General features: G+C 53.4%; 2 protein-coding genes and 1 long non-coding RNA gene across 7 annotated transcripts; 2 read left to right on the plus strand and 1 right to left on the minus strand.

Annotated features, from left to right (window-relative positions):
* Positions 1-810: 810 nt before the first annotated feature.
* SPACA6 (sperm acrosome associated 6) lies at positions 811-5798 on the minus strand. 3 transcript variants are annotated; one of them, XM_053961312.1, is made up of 9 exons: positions 5740-5798; positions 4862-4936; positions 4451-4519; positions 4283-4306; positions 4119-4196; positions 3559-3662; positions 2013-2166; positions 1560-1707; positions 811-1003 (listed from the first exon to the last, which is right to left on the minus strand). In XM_053961312.1, the coding sequence occupies exons 2-9, from the start codon at positions 4899-4901 to the stop codon at positions 910-912; spliced, it is 711 nt and encodes a 236-aa protein (XP_053817287.1). In that variant the 5' UTR covers positions 4902-4936; positions 5740-5798; the 3' UTR covers positions 811-909. The 3 variants fall into 3 exon arrangements, with proteins under 3 accessions (XP_053817287.1, XP_053817285.1, XP_053817288.1); XM_053961310.1 differs by lacking the exon at positions 5740-5798 and adding an exon at positions 5473-5730; XM_053961313.1 differs by lacking the exon at positions 5740-5798 and adding an exon at positions 5219-5296.
* A 50-nt stretch (positions 5799-5848) lies between these two features.
* Positions 5849-6306, plus strand: LOC128798094 (uncharacterized). Its single transcript, XR_008434321.1, has 2 exons — positions 5849-6068; positions 6177-6306. It is a non-coding gene; the product is annotated as an uncharacterized LOC128798094 (long non-coding RNA).
* Positions 6307-8593: 2287 nt separating this feature from the next.
* Positions 8594-15490, plus strand: LOC128798329 (glutamine-rich protein 2-like). Of its 3 annotated transcripts, XM_053961688.1 has the most exons (15): positions 8599-9885; positions 10183-10263; positions 10349-10450; positions 10687-10791; positions 10979-11070; positions 11215-11329; positions 11613-11735; positions 11950-12024; positions 12336-12500; positions 12662-12774; positions 13396-13461; positions 13748-13813; positions 14401-14542; positions 14717-14810; positions 14998-15244. In XM_053961688.1, the coding sequence occupies exons 1-15, from the start codon at positions 9631-9633 to the stop codon at positions 15108-15110; spliced, it is 1707 nt and encodes a 568-aa protein (XP_053817663.1). In that variant the 5' UTR covers positions 8599-9630; the 3' UTR covers positions 15111-15244. The 3 variants fall into 3 exon arrangements, with proteins under 3 accessions (XP_053817662.1, XP_053817664.1, XP_053817663.1); XM_053961687.1 differs by lacking the exon at positions 14717-14810 and having other exon boundaries at positions 8594-9885; positions 14998-15490; XM_053961689.1 differs by lacking the exons at positions 13396-13461; positions 13748-13813; positions 14401-14542; positions 14717-14810; positions 14998-15244 and adding an exon at positions 13274-13389 and having other exon boundaries at positions 8595-9885.
* Positions 15491-15921: the final 431 nt, after the last annotated feature.

Below are 15921 nucleotides of genomic sequence, written 5' to 3' on the forward strand. Positions count from 1 at the left end.
GCACTCAGAGGGAACAGAGGGAATTTGGAAACATGCAAAGGTAGAATAGTTTGGTTGTAAGGCACTCAGAAAGAATGGCAGGGACAGGCAGTGCACAAAAGTAGATCTGATACAATATCTGGCTGTGTTCAATGGGAACTTGTGAGATCCCAGATTCCCCATAGTGCAATTTACCAGCATGGTCTAGCCCAGTTGAATACGAACTTACACAATCCAGGTTCACAAATAGTGTGGTTTAGGGAAGGAACAGGAAAGCAGATTCAGGATGTTGGTGATAAATGCACTGTGGAGTGTTAATATGCATTATGACAGAAAGGATAGTAACAGGGATCTATTAGCTATAAATATGTATTGACCCAGTTATATACACATAGCTATTCCCAGGTCTGCTCCAATGCAGCTGGAGGTGTGAAGCTCAACCAGAGGCATCCCTTCAGGGGAGAAGGAGAGAGACTGTCCATCTGCTGATGTCAAGCAAGCAGAGATGCTTTCCCCTCCTCTTTTTGCCCTGAGACCCCACTTTCATACCATAATTTTAGGCCAGATTTGCTCCAGACATTGTTCTAGTCAGGGGCAGCCAAGGGACCCATCTCTTGTTTCTCAACCACTCCTATTGATTCTTGACCAATTTAAGGCAGCTCTAAAGCAAGTCTGTCAAGTTACTACCCTTCTCCCCCACCCTGCACCATCACCACCACTGAGAGCTCTGCAGCTCCAGCTGCAGCTGGAATGCCCACCCACGGAAAGGAAATGCTGCCCAGTAGCCGATTTTAATGTCTGCAAGCCCATATTTCTGTCACAAGCATAATCCAGGTTTTCAGAACTCTGTATTTCTGTTTTAAGATTAGCACAAGAAAAGCAATTGCAGACATTTTGGTCCTCTGGGGTGGATCCATGTGCTAAAGTCCCCTAGAGTGAATCCAGGCATCTGGAATCCTCTCGGGCACGCTGATGTCCACGTCTGCGGCATGTCTGACGGACACAGAGGCATTGCCAGCTGGCCCTGGGAGACAGGAGGAGGAATGGAGAAAGGGGGAGCAGAGAGGACACCCTGTTCCCATTAGGGTGTATGTGGGGAGGACAGGGACACATGGGGCATTTGGAGGGCTCAAGGGGCAACTGGGGGGTTCTCAGAGCAACTGATGGGCCTAAGGGTGAGGCTATGGTATCCTGAGGGCAACTGGGGTAACTGACTCTAACTGGTACCCCCAAAAGGACAGTGAGGGTTCTAGGGAAAACAGAGGAAAGTTGTAGGGTTTCAGGGGCAGTTAGGGAATCTGGGGTAAGTAAAGGCAGTCTGGAGTGCTACTGGGTGCAAGAGGGAGATCCTGGAATGTGCCAGAGGGCAAAGGGAGTCCCAGGAGACATGGAGGCTCCTGTGAATTTAGGAGTCCTGACAGTCTTTGGCCTACCCTTAGATACCTGGGTCCCCTTGTACTTGCAGGGAATCCCAAGGGACTGAGAATCCAGAGAGGATAGGGAGTCCCATGCTGGTCTGAAAAGAGCTCCAGAAGCATGGGGATTTTTAGAGTACAGTTCACCAGGTCAGGAGTACTCACATCAGCAGCAGAACGAATGCCATGGAGCCAAGACCCACAGCCAGCCCCACGGTTGGTATGTGGGTCAGGGGGGTCTTGTCATCCCACTGCAGCACAGTGCTGAAGGCAGCCTCGAGTCCTTTCTCTTCCTCTATGCTTCCCTCTGATACTGTGGGGACCCAGACCCCTCAGGTCATGGGGCCCTGCATGCAGGGACCAGCTATCCCTGCAGCTCTTGCTCCAGCCACAGACCTCGCTGCCCCCAGTGACTCTGGCATCTGGGGGTCCCTGCTCCACCCCACATGCTCCCAGGGGAGTCAGGCACCAGGGAACACACGCTCTAATCCACCTGTCCACCATGAGCCAGGCGTCCCAGCACCCTGCTCACCCCCTTCCCGTGGAGCCAGGTGTCCCAGGTCCCACTCTGCTCCACACTGCTCCCTGCCCCGGGGGCACTCAGCTGTCTGGGCTCACCGTTGAGGTAGAAGAACTTGCGGGCAATGGGCTTGGAATGTTCCCCGAGGCGACAGGCAACGGTTCCTGGAGCGGGTTCCTCAATGGTCAGACTGAAGGGCTTCTCTGGATTCCCCTTCAGCTCCTTGAACAGTGTCATGTCCTGTGTGCGCAGCTGGGGCACGGGGGGGACACCTCAGCACTGCCCAGACCACCGGGCACACGGAACCGCGCGCGTGCACACAAAGGCACCTCGTCCTGCACGTCCCCTTCGTGCTTCTTGCACTCCTGGCTGGTGCAGGTGCACCCACCTCCCATCCCACGTGCATGTACCCCCAGGGATGCACAACCAGGGTGTACACAACAGTCACTTCCTGCACGTGCAGGAAGGACTTTTCCCTGTGAGTGTGGTGAGGCCCTGTGTAGCAGAGCACCTCATCCCCTCAAGAGCTTATCTGTTGTTTCTTGGCCAGTCAGATAACTCAAGCAGGACAATCTGTCTTGTAATGAGTTATTTTTGCACCACTGGGTTAGCACCGGTCTGGCATCTCCCAACTGCCAATGAACATCTTAATGTCGAAGTGAGACGTGGAAGGTAAGCTGGATTTCTGAGTGACAGCAAGTCACTTTACAACTATAAAAGTAGAAAGCTTCCATGGATTTTCCTGGAAATGTGTGGAGTTTCTCCTGTGAATAGGGACACCTATTTCCCAGTTAATCCCCCAGGGGTTGAGTGAAGGAATCTGTGTACATTATTGTAATTTTGGTGGTAAGTTACATTTGGCTCCTATTCAATACTATTTCTTTTGCTAGCTTTAATATAGATACCTTGATATAGTGCACTGTTCTATGTTATGCTGTAATCTACTAGTATTTCTTTTAGTTTTATACTGTGTAGTAAGTAATTCTGGTTAAGATATTTCATCTATTTTGCCTGTTCATTTGTTTATTAAATAATTCCTTTTTATAAATAGATCTGATTTGCCATCATTAGGACTTTTGGGCCAAAATAATTTCAAAATAAAGATTTTAACTGTTGCCATATTCTGAGGCTAAGGAAGGATTTGCCTTAATCTGAACCCATCTCTCTGAAAGAGTTTAAATTCACAAAGGAATCCTTTCTGACCCGCAGACTCAGCAGCAGGGCTTCTTTAATAAGCTTTGTCTGAAGCTTCCACTCTGCCCACGGCACCCTGGCACAGGTTGAACAGGTAAGATGTGGCTGCCCCATCCCTGGAAGTGTCCAAGGCCAGGTTGGTTGGGGCTTGAAGCAGCCTGGTCTACTGGAAGGTGTCCACACCTTCCAGGGGATTGGAATAACATGAGATTTAAGGTCTTTTTCAACCCAAACCATCCTGTGATTTTATGATGCTACACGTGCACACATGGATCAGCAAACACACATCTGGCCTGCTGCTCGTGTGCACCCTTCACACGAGCAAGCATCCTGTGTGTGCTTACACAGCTGCTACCCCCAGCACAGACAGCTGCTGTGGCAGCAGTCACTGCACCTACCAGAGCCCCCCTGAGAGTGACTCACACCCCTGCAGGACCATGTGTGACTCACATTCGGGGCAAACATCCAGGTGACGGGCAGGCCGGCGGGGATGTGGAAAGGCACGCTGCAGCGCAGCACAATGGTTTCATCTGTGTAGGTCCACAGGTCCTGCACTGGGAGAATTGACAGGCTCATGAGCTCCCATCTGCACATGCACTCACAGACATGATGGTGCTCCTGTGCTGCCTGCAGGGATGGGCAGATGTACACTTGGGCAGGTGCACTCAGTGTGGGACCATGGGTGAGAAACACGGGGAATCCCCAGAGGTTTCTGTGGTGAAATCCTGTCCTTTGGATCAACTTTGCTCACTATAATCTCATTATAATACTGAACACACCTCCATCCCAAAAGCTACCTGCCCCCAATGCATGACCACATTCTGCATTTTTCTAGCCTAAGCCTTTAAAAGTGAAGTTAGACCACTTGACCTCAATCAGTACCAGAAGTGTGACTGGAGTCACTCAAGTGCCACCAAACATAAAAAATAGCACAAAAATAACCTAAGAATGGGACGAAGTTGAGGAAGATTTCCTTACCCTTAACACAACAGCCTCTCATGGCCCCATACCTGGGCAGTCCAGGGCAAACTGACAGTCCACGAAGCGGCAGGTAGCACACTGGAAGACACGGGCAGCTGGCTGGAATCCTGGGAAAGAGAGACTTGGTGGTCCCAGAGAAGTGGGAGATGTACTAGGAGACAGGGGAGGGCAAGACAGAGGGATGGGAACTCACCACAGGGTGGGATGCAGGCTGGAACTGGTGGGGAGGAAGCAGTGTCAGACTGGGCATCACTGGGGACCCACATCCTTGTAATGAGCCATCAGGATTCAGCCCTTGCTCAGCCCAGATGGGGTCCCTGGGAGTTTCTCTAGGACAGGGGTTCCCAGGGTGGCCCCATACCTTTCCCCAACTGGCTCAGCTTCGCCCAGATTGTGTTGACAGCTTCCTGCAGAGACTTTTTCAGGGGCTCTGGTGTGTCCCAAATGTCCATGTAAGAAAATGTGCCCTCCCCCTGGTCCCCATAAACCTTTCCCAGACCCCACAGATCCCTTATACAACTCACTTTGACTCCATATATCCCTCCTGAAGTCAGATATATTCCAAATATCCCCTCAAACTCCCCAAGAAGCTGTATACCTTGAAACCCATATACCCTCAGGATTCCCCAAATATCCTTTTACAGCTCCCAGACCTTCATATATCCTCTATTTTACCTCCATCCCATCCCTCTTCAAGCCCTCCACATCCCACCCCCCTTGCCCCATGTTTCACGTCCCATGTCCTATATATCACATCCCTCAGTCTGCTCACTCTTGCCCCTTTGATCCTCTATAGAATACATTGCATCCATGACGATCTCCCGAAGTTCCTCACGCTGTCCTGACCCTGGAACCAGTACAGGGACACAGGAATCAGTACAGGGCTAGGGTTGGAGTTTCAGGGATGGGAAGGTCCAGTAAGGTCTGGGGGTTTCTGGGTGTTCCTGAAGTCCTAAACAGGATTTAAGGAATACTGGGAAAGGTCAGGTGTCCCTGTGGATTCCTAAGGTCCTAGGTAGGGCCAAGGGGTCCCCAGTGTGTCCTTAGTCACAGCTGGGTGATTCTCAGGATTCCAGTCAGGTTTGGGATTCCCAAAGGTCCCTGGGGGCCAAATCAGGACTGAGAAGACCTTGGCATGGTTGTGAGTCCCAAGGATGGAGTCCCAGGGTGAGTCCCTAGAGTCCCCAATTTCCTGGGATCCTGTTTAATGCCAGTGTGAGAGCCTTGGTTGAAATGGAAAACCCCAGAGGGCTCTGGGTGCTGTTCAGGGTGAGGATCCCCTTTGGGATGAATGTCCCTGGTGGAAAGGAGGGACCAGTCAGGACAGAGGTCCTAAGGCGGGATCCCTGTTGGGTTTGGTGTCCCTAGGGACTCATGACGTACCTACAGTGACGGAAGCAAGTGATTTAGCAGCCTCAACAAGGGCCTCAAGGCATTTTTTATGTCTGAATTGGTTGACAAAGGCCCCAGTAATGTCACGGCAAAGCCGTGCCCGCTGAATGGGGGGCCCAAAGCAGAGCAGGCAGGGGTTAACCTCAGGGAGGCAGGACATCAGGACCCACAGCCACAAGCCAGGGTTTCTAGGATGCCAGGGGACTAATACCAACATCAGGGCCAAAACCCACCACGCCATGACCCCAAATCTAGTACCCAAGTGCCTGAGTTCCTTGGACAAAGGCAGGGTTCCAAAGGTGGAACTTGGGCACCTGGGTTGCCAGGGAACTAGATAAAGTGGGAGGCCACACTCCAGCCAGCCGCACTGACCTCACACCAGCCAAAGGTGTGGGCAGAACCCAGCAAGGAATGTGTAAGCCTCACGTTTGAGCAGGAAGAACTGAGCCAGCCCAAGGTTACAGCAGCCAAACATGGCTGGGACTGTCTGGGGCACAGTGTTTGTATGTGTGTCCTGAGGAGATTCTTCTGCCTCTCTTCTGTATTGTACTCTTGAGCACAGGAATGCACACCTGGTGCAATGCAAGGTATTAGATCGTTCTGCTCTCCAAAACAGAGAGGGAGAGAGAGAAACTACAAAATATTATCATTAACTACAAAGCAAAAGACTCAGAAAGCAGTTGTTGGTTTTACAGGGACAAGAGTTCCTGATGAAGGAAGCAACACATGCAAGTGTGGAGGAATGTCTGTGCTGTGACTGGAGAAAGTACACTGCAGGGATGCTTCTCACAATTATGTGTAGCAATAAAACCTTGCTGAAAGCTAGCAAGCAAATTTTGCAAAAGTGTCAGTTAATGGAACAGTCAGTGGTACTGAGAGCTCAGTAACAAATCAAGGCAGCCCAAGGTAATTATGGGGCTCTGTGGACACCTGAAGTAGAATGTATAATAAATGCTTATGGGTAATAAATAAATAAATGCCTTGGGTAATAAATGCTTTTACCATCTGGAGCCATGTCTGCACTTTGATGGAGCTCTCTCCTGTGCACCCATGGCTGTTCTTGGATTTCGCAATAAAGAATTGCCTGATCCTGAATACTACATTGTTGTTAAGTTTTATTGTGAATTTTGGCAACAGGTACACCTCCACCATTCCCCATTCTGGAGCAGTACCAGGGCTAGGGATAGCACATGGTCCTGCCCTACCCAGAGTTGGCTAGGTACTGTACATGTGCACACAACATCCGAAGTCCATGGGATGCTACCTACCATCTCCCTTCAAATCATCTCCGAATCACTAGAGGGAGACTTCTTGAAGGTGTTTAGGCTTTGTGTGTGCACAGAATGGCCTGGCACAGCCAAGATGAGCAGGGAAGCAAGGAGCAGAAGACACTGAGCTGGTAGAAAGGGACAAGAAGAAAAGAAGAAATGTGACTGTCCCTCCCATGGCACCAGCAGCGCAGTTACCAGGAGCCTGTGAGGTGCAGGAGGGCACCGAGCATGCTGGGCAGCATCAGGCTGCTCCCTGCAAAGCTGCCAAAGGGGTCGACAACCTGCCCTTTTCCACTTGATCTGCGGTGGACAAGTCAAACATGGGGCACTTTTGGGCAGAGCAAAGCAGCCAACAACTGCCTGAGCCAAGTTTCACTCCTGGTCCCTGGAGCAGGAGCCTGGCTGGGGTGAGCCAGAAGACAGGGCATGAGCAGCTGCTGCTCAGAGGTGGCAAGTGCCCCTAAAGGGCAGCGGTGCCACTGCTCCCCATCAGTGTGCAAGAACCAGAGCATGGAGCCTCTCCCTCTTGCTGAGCTGCCCTACCTTTGCTCTCCCTGTTGCTGGCAAGGAGCACCCACTTCCCATCCCTGTACTCACCCATTGCTCCCTGTGGAAATGCCCTCTGGAGCGCAGAGCTCTGCAGTGCCGGTCACACAGAGGGATTTGTAGTGCCCTCTGCACTGGGCGGGCTGAGTGGATTCTTTGAATTAACTTCATCATGTCCTTCTTTCACCCATACAGAAGACAACATCCACAGCCAAGGTGTCCAGCTGGAATGGAGCCTCCAATAAAAAAAGTGAAGAAGGCAGAGAAGCCAGTTTAATTCATGTTCTTCATTCTTCATTCATGTTCTGTATTCATGTTCTCAATTATTTCTTCTTTTCTTGTTCTACCTTCCCATTCTTATGTCATTGTTCTTTATTCATTGTTCTTATTTCATGTTCATAATTGATAGTTCACCTGTTCTTGTTCATCTTCACTGCTCTTATTTCATCTTCCAACAATCTCTTGCAAGATATATTTGGACAATAAACAGCTCAGCATTGCAAGGAACTCACTTTGCTATACTTTTCCCTAGATGTGCTGCTTATTACAAGCCTTGCCATGTCACTGGCAACTAACTTCGTTTGTCACTACTGCAGACAGCTGCCTTTGACAGTGGTTTTCTTTCTCATACTGTATGCAATAAAAAGCTCAAGAAATTAAGATAAGAAAAAATCTTGAAAGATGAAAAAAACAAACCAAGACAATAGTGATTAAAGACATAAAACCTAAGAAGATGCGCCAGAGATGAGTTGCAGGAGTCTCCCATAGTGACATGTCTCACAAAGAAAGAGCAGAAGGTGGCTGACAAGGTCAGGATGCAGGAAATACATTCCCTTTCCATGTTGTCAGGTTTCCCAATACTTGAAAGCAGATTTGAGACTCCTCTATAGTTTATTTCCTCTGCTGGCTCATAAGTCAGCTCTGTATCATCTCAACTATACATTGCTGCTGTAGCGCTTTGGAGCAGGAAGGACTAGGGGTGAACAGAGCATGTTTTGGAAAGGGGCAATTGGGGGTGGATGGCAGGTGTTGAAGGGAAGATCTTGGTTTGTCTTCCCCCACAGTCTTGGGGACATTGGCAGGAGAAATTATTTCATTGTCTTCTTTATGGACTGTCAAGCTGACACAAAACCTGAGGTGGAGGAAATTGTACAAAGGCTTCCCCACGGAGACTCTTTGCCCTGAACTCCAGAGGAGAAAGGAGTCTATGCCCCAACCATCCTATAGCTCAGCGAGGGGCTCACGGGGCTCCTCCTGCACCTCCGGCACGAGGAACAGCAGCCCACTGCTTCCCTGGCAAAGGCTGATCCCAGTGGATGCTCCAAACCAGGCCCTGGGTTTGCTGTGCCAAACCAGCCAGCAGCCACATCTGAAAGCCAGGTGAGAGCAGCAGGTTGGTGATTCTCTCACAGGGACTGAGCTGTGTGGGGCTGCTGGCCCTACCCGTGCTCTCTGCCCAGAAGCTGCTTGGGGGATCCCTCTCTTGGTGAGGAATCAAACATAAATGTACCCTTTGGGCTTCATCTGGGCCTTTGTGGTTGTTGCGGTGCCCTGCCCGTGGTCACTCCCACTGACAGTTCACTGCACAGCAAAGGCAGGCTTAGTGCCTGCTCCACAATGCAGGAAGAAACTAAGAACATGAGATGCCACAGACAGGACACTGACACAGCAGATGAAGAACTGGTTTAGCTGTAACTCAAGTCTTAAACTGATTGAAAGAAAAATAGTGAGGCCTCTCCTGTCCTGCGAGACTTTCCAGCGCTTTTCAGTCACTAAAGGGCTCCAGATGGGCTGGGGAGGGACTTGGCACAAGGGCCTTGAATGACAGGACAAGGGGCAACGGCTTCACACTGCCAGACAGCAGGGTTAGATTGGGAATTGGAAAGAAAATCTTCCTGCGAGGGTCCTGATGCCTTGGCACAGGTTGCCCAAAGAAATTGTGTCTGCCCCATTCCTGAAAGTGTCCAGGGCCAGGCTGGATGGGACTTGGAGCAACCTGGTCTAGTGGAAGGTGTTCCTGCCTATGGCAGGGGATTGGGAAGAGAGAATCTTGGAGGTCCCTTGCAGCCCAAGTCATTCCATGACTCCATGACTTCATCAGTCTGTGACCCAGTGGCTCGCAGGGGTGAGCTGTGCTGCCTGGCAACGGGAGTTGTGATGAAAAGGGGCGTGAGCAGAGCAGGCTCCAGTCCTTTGATGGACAAGGAAGGAGGAAGGAGCCTGCTGGCTACTCATCCTTTTTATTATTGCTTTTGCTCACCCCTGACAGAGCCAGCTGGGCAGGAAGGATTGTGAGAAATCAGGGACAGAGTCCCTGTCTGTGTGTGCAGACATGGCAACATCCCTGGACACACTCAGCCTCTCCCAGATGCTGGATCTCGCCATCGGGATGCCCCAGAAGGGAGCCATTCACTTTGCAGCCTTGCGAAAACTGCTGCAGGCCGTGCTGGAGCACCTGGACGTGCAGTACCTGAGCAGCCAGGAGCCGTGGCCGGGCCAGCTGAGTGGCCCCTCACTTGCTGACCTGGCCACTGACATGGGAAAGATGAAGAGGGAGATGGAAGACTACAAGAAACACATGTCCAAGGTAGAGGCTCTTCCCAGCCCCCCGGGGCACTCCCCCACCACACAGCCCCTCCCCACTTCCTCAGACAGCAGTGCTTGGCACTGCCCTCACTGCCCCGGCACAGCCCCTGGCAGGGGCTCTTGGCTATCTGGATGGGCTTCAGTGCTCTGGCACTGAGCCGGGCTGGGGCAGGTGGCACTGGGACTCTCCCTGCTCACCTGGATTGCCACGGGCTGCCCGTGGCAGGGCAGGGCTCTTTGGGGTGTTGCTGCCCTGGCCATCACCTCTGACATCCCTGTTTGCTGGACTGTTTCACAGCTTCTTCGTGAGGAGATTGCTGGCATAAAGGCAGAAAATTCCCGCATATCAGAGGACATGAAGAAGTTCCAGGAGACACAGGTCTGTGCAGACCACTGTGGTTCTCAAGGTCATATTTCCCACACTCATTCTCCAGAGACTTGTCTCTGACAATGCTTTCTCCTAGACCATGGCTATTTCCCAGCATCAAGAAGAGATTGCAAAGTTAAAGGCTGCCCATCGTCATACGGCAGAGGAAATGAAGAAGGTCCAGATGTCGCGGGACGAGGTGAAGTGCTGCTGGGAGCAAGTTTTGGGTCTGAGACAGCAGCCTCTGCTGGCTGGAGGCTCAGTACCCTTGGCCCTGCTAGATGCATGGGCCGTGCTGCCTGCAGAGCCCTGCCAGCCTGGCTGAGCCCGGCCCTCTGCTGTCCCCAGTGCTCCACAAACCACAGCAGGGGTCAAGGCCTTGCAGGTCCCCACTGACCCTCCCAGAGGCTCACTGCCATCACTCCTCTCTCCTAGGACACGACTCTCATCCGGGATCTCCGTGAGGAGATTGACAAGATCAAGACGACTCAGATGTGCATGGAAGGAGACATAAAGAAGATTAAGGAGTCCCTTGCCTTAGTGAGCTGTTGGGTCGTGTAGTCTTTAGGCTCTCATGGGGAACTTCAATGTGACTCCAAGAGCAGGGTTTGGGGTCAGGCTGTCAGGACTGGGTGGGGGGCCCTGGGGCTTTCCATGTATCTGAAGGGCCCCCATGCTGGGACAACAGGATGTCTGTGCCCTGACTCTACTGTCACTGGCTTTGCAGATGAAGAAGCTGGAGGAGGACCTTAAAAAGCTGAGGCAGGATTCAGCCAAGTGGAAAGAAGAGAGCAGTAAGGAGATCTCTCAGCAAATAGAGTAAGAGGACAGCAGTGGGTTTCCTACCCTGTGGGGCTGCAGGGGAGCCCAGGTGGTCTGGGAGCATCCTGGTTTGCGGGCACGGGACAGTGCCCAGCAGCCCTGCAGGGGTAACCCTGACCTTGCCCCCGTCCCGCTGGCCAGGGCTTTGCGGCAGGAGACAAAACGTGATCTGCAGAAGATGGGAGAGCAGCAGGAGATGAGGAATGCCATGCTGGAGCAGCTGGTGACAGAGACAGCTGACCAGCTGAACGAGCAGGTGAGGTCCTGGGGGAGCACTCCCACCACCCCGGGCTTGGTCATGTTGGAGGTCCATGCCACATCCTCATGCTGTGTGGTGCTTTGCTGTAATGTGGGGGAGGCCCAAACTGCCCCAATTGGCCTGGACCAGTCAGCAGCATGGACAGAGATGAAAGCCTTGATGCAAACGTCCCGGTGACACTGAGAGCTCATGGCCACTGGCTGAGAAATGTGGGTCTGCCCCTGTGGAGCAGCCGGACTCCCTTTGTTCAGCACCTTCTCTTCTTCCATCCCTGGAGCAGGATCGGGAGCTGAGCCAGCACATGGAAGCCAAGTTTTTGCAGATTCAAAGGGACTATGAGAAACTCAGCTTTGCCTCAGGGATGCTGCAGAAGGACTCTCAACAAAAGCAGAAAGAAATCACGGTGTGTGGCTGAAACCCCTTTTGGGTCGAAGCATCCCCCAAGACATCTCCAGGCAGGGATCACAAGGCATCTCTTGATGATCTCCTCTCAGCACTCTGCTTGTTCCAAGTGCATTTCCTTGAGGTTTTTGGCAGGGGGAGAGGGGTATGCTCCCATATCCTGGGCTGTGCCCCAACCGTGCTGTGGTGTCATGGGCTCCTTTCTGTACTGAAAGATGCTGTTCCAGTCTCTGGAGAAGCTGCAGAAGGAGAAAGCAAATGTGCAGGACATGATGGCAGCAATGGACATGGTACAGTCTCAATGGGCCTCTCTACCAGCCCAAGGCTTCTCAGGCAGGGTGACAAATGCCCCTTGTCCCGTGAGGGCTGGGTGACAGAACTGGCCTGGGGAGGGAGAATTTCCCGAGCTCGTGGGGTCCCTCACCCTCCAGATGGTGGGACCAAATTCAGCAGGGTGATAGGGCAAATGGGGCCACAGCACCCTGAAAGGAGCATGATGGCCTGGAGGAAGCACTTCTCCCTCTGCCCCTCACGTGTGCTGGCCCTGCCTGTCATTCCTCATCTCTTTCCCCACCGCTCTCCTGCCATTCCCCTCTGCTAGAAGGCGGACAAAGCTGCCTTGGGCAGCAAAGTTGATTGCAGCCAGTTTGAAGAGAACATGGAGGAGCTGGATGAGAGGATGCAGGAGTTGCAGAGCCAGATTTCAGACCAGGAGCAGCACTGGAATGAGGTGCAGCGTCAGTTCAGTGATGCAATTGAAGAGAAGGTGAGGGGTACCTCTTCCCCACCATGACAAACTGGCACCTTTGGGACTCGACAGCCTGAGGCAGCATCCCTCTGAGGATCCCCCTCAAATCCGGGCTTTTCCCTGGAGAGCTCCATGTCACATCCGGGGGCAGCTGGCTGAGGCTGTGCACGTGTTCACAGCTGGATCGCCTGGAGCTGAAGACTTTCCGTAAGCACCTGGAGGACTCCTGGAGCAGGAACATGGAGGAACTTGAGAATAGGCTGATGCGTGAAAACGCTGCTGGCATTAAGAAGTGAGTGTGATGGAGATTCTGATGGCTTTGGGGACAGCCATGGTCCCGTTCCCTCCAGCTGTCCCACACACTGCTCGCCTGGTCCCCTGCCTTGGGACCAATTCAGCTGCTAAATGAACCACGGGCATGCTGATGAAGCAGCTGCACCTTCTCCTTCCACCAGCCGCAGCTTCCACACAGGAAAGGAGGCATGAGGACAGGGCACCTGCAGGACAGAGCCCTCCGAAAGCAAAATGGGGCTGTGGGTGCAAGGGCTCCCAGAAGCCAGGGTGGGAGATGGCAACGCCCAGGCAGGGCTGTGACACACAGTGTCCCAGAGCTGGGTCAGGCCCTGCCCTCCTGGCACGGCACACAGGGGACTTTGGAGCCAGAGAGGGGCTGAAAGGGCCGCAGGAGCTGCTTGGGATGGTGACAAGGGTGCCTGTGCCCTTCACCTGGCTTCAGCCAGCACGTTGGGGATGGGGAGAAACAGGCTCAAAGCCCACGGTTCACCCTGCAGACGCCGTGACCCTGTGCAGTGACCTGCCCAGCACCCGGCTGCTGCCAGCGAGCTGCTGCCTGTGTGCGGGCAGGGCTGTGGCCCCAGGAGCTCAGGCAGCCCTCTTCTCCCACGCTCCTTAGGCAGCTGCCAGTCCCTTTCACGTGCCTGTCCTGTGACCGCATGCTCACCGTGCAGGTTCCTGGCCAGTGAGTAGCACCAGTGCATCGGGGGCAGCGGGGCTGTGATGGGGGGAGATGGGTGCCAGCAGTGACCGCTGTGCCGGCCACAGGGGTGACACTGTCTGCTTGGGAGGCTCTGATGTGGGGAGCCCCCTCTGCAGCCCTGCCATCAGCAGGGGTGTGGGGACTCATCCCAAGGGCTACAGGCAGCAGGATACCGTGGGGTACAATCCTCTGGGGTTGGGGGTGCTGCCTGCAACAGGAACAGCTTGTTTGTCCCCTGTCACACACCTGTGACTCCTGCCCTCCCCAGGTCCCCCAAGACACTCCCGTATTTGCAGCCGCTGCCCCCCAGCAAGGAGCCACAGCACAGCCAAAGGTAAGGGCCCTGAGGACACATCCCCAGCTCCCGGGGTGCAGGCTAGCCCAGACACAGCAAGGAGGGCTCTTGCCTGGGCTGGGGCAGAGGAGCTCTGGGGGGGTGGGCAGGGCAGGGGAGCAGAAGGCAGCTGTGGAGGGCCACTGCTTCCCCCAGGTCTGGAGGGTTTTGCATTCCTTGCCTTGCACTGCCCTATCTGGCCCACCTCTCTGTCCCAAGGTTGCTGAAAGCACATCTGATGAGCTGTGTCTGTTTTCAATCTGAGCTCAGGCTTGGTGGGCAGTTGTGTGCCTTCTGTGAAAGGCGTTCCCAAAACCAAGGCCTGCAGCTGGGACAGGCCAGCTCCTGCCCGCTGGTGCCCTGTGCACATGGACCTGCCACGGCCACGGCCAGCAGACCTGGCTGTGGGGACAGAGGCAGCAGATCCAGCCTGGTGGGATGGGCTTGGGGCTCCTGCAGCAGGTGGAGCGCAGCTGGGAGGGACATGCCCCTGCAGGCAGCACTGCCAGTCCCCTCCCTGGCACAGCAGGGTGCTGCCTGGGATGCCACGGGGCTGGGCACTGAGTGTCCTCTGCCCCATCCCACAGGAGGCCGGTGGCCCATGGCAGTGTCCCCGGTGTGCCACCGAGCTCTGGGGACCATCAGAGCAGCAGTTTCAAACTGCCACCCACTCAGGGCTCTTTGCGGAACAAGGCATTTCTGCAGGGACTCGTGACCCTCCCCAACAAGGTAGGGATGGTGAAGGTGGGGACATGGCATGTGTAATGGGGACTGGCAGGGTGATGCTGAGCATCCGGGGTGAATTTGTGCCTTCAGTTTCCCCGGGGGGAGCTGGTTGGGGAGGGTTGCTAGGGAATGCTGGATTGGGCCCTGCATTTCAGCCAGCTGCTCTCTCCTTGCCAGCCCAGAGTGACCCAGCTGCTGGGCAGGGGTGGACACATCCCGAGGGGCAGGAATGACCAGCTTCCTGTGCTGATCAGGACACTGGATGAGCCAGGTGTGGCCCTGTCAGGGCACAGGGATCAGGGGGAGAAGAGACTGGCTGTCTGCTGGGTCTGCACCTGGTCCCTGGGGGTCTCTGGCCAAGCAGGTGACCCTCCTGCTGCCCCGTCCTGGGCTGGCTGAGCTGACCCAGACGGGGCAGCCCCGCAGACTGGGGGCTCACCCTTGCCTCTCACCCCCAGGCCCTGCCACCTCACGGGATCACCGGCCAGGCACTGCCCCCCGACACGTCTCCAGGACACCGGAGCTCCTCCAGCCACTCCAGCCCCGTGAGACTTCAACAGCGCTCAAGTAGCCGGGCAGGACTGGGAACCCAGTGCTCCACCAGGGACATCTTCTCCGCAGACAGAAAAGGCTGTGACAATTGTTGTCAGAGAAATAATTTTTCATTTTATTCAGTTAATAAAAAAACCTTCAGAAAGACAGGCAGAGCCTTCTCCCACGGTCACTGAAAACACGGGGATAAATCAAACTGGCTTACACTGTTTTTACTATTAGCAATCAGGCATCACTTCATTCCCAGCACCGGGATGCATGGAAATGGCTCCACTCAGCATGCACACCCACTTTCTAAACTTTTCACTATGTATTTTAAGCAAAGCAATTAATGCTCATTGCCTATAAATTACATATTTCTCTTCATTAATTAATATCCTATCTTCCTTTTGGCTTTGATTTCTCAATTCTCATGCTGTTGCCAGATGAAGAATTGTTTGCGCCTGGCAGGCTCCATCCTATGCTCATTTTACCAATGAGCACTCCATCCTATGCTCATTTTACCAGCTGGCACTACACTATCAAAACCAGGAGAAACATCGACCGAGGAAGGGAGTGAAACTACAATCCATTGATCTAAGGTTTCACAATTTGAATGAGTGGCCAGCTAGACCAACTTTTCTCCTCATTTGCAGAGAAGCACCAGTTCACCAGGTGGTCAGATATGACTGTGGGTTCACCAAGCACCCAGGACTGCCAAAGAGACTCCCAGGGCAGAAGAAAGCATGTGCTAAGGGGAGGGAATGTATGTGAATTTCTTGGGGGAAATTATTGTCATAGGTATGTTTCTTCTGAGCAAAGTTATCAATATGATGCAAAACATAGAATTT

The sequence above is a fragment of the Vidua chalybeata genome, chromosome 20 (assembly GCF_026979565.1).
Source record: "Vidua chalybeata isolate OUT-0048 chromosome 20, bVidCha1 merged haplotype, whole genome shotgun sequence".
NCBI classification, from domain to species: domain Eukaryota; kingdom Metazoa; phylum Chordata; class Aves; order Passeriformes; family Viduidae; genus Vidua; species Vidua chalybeata.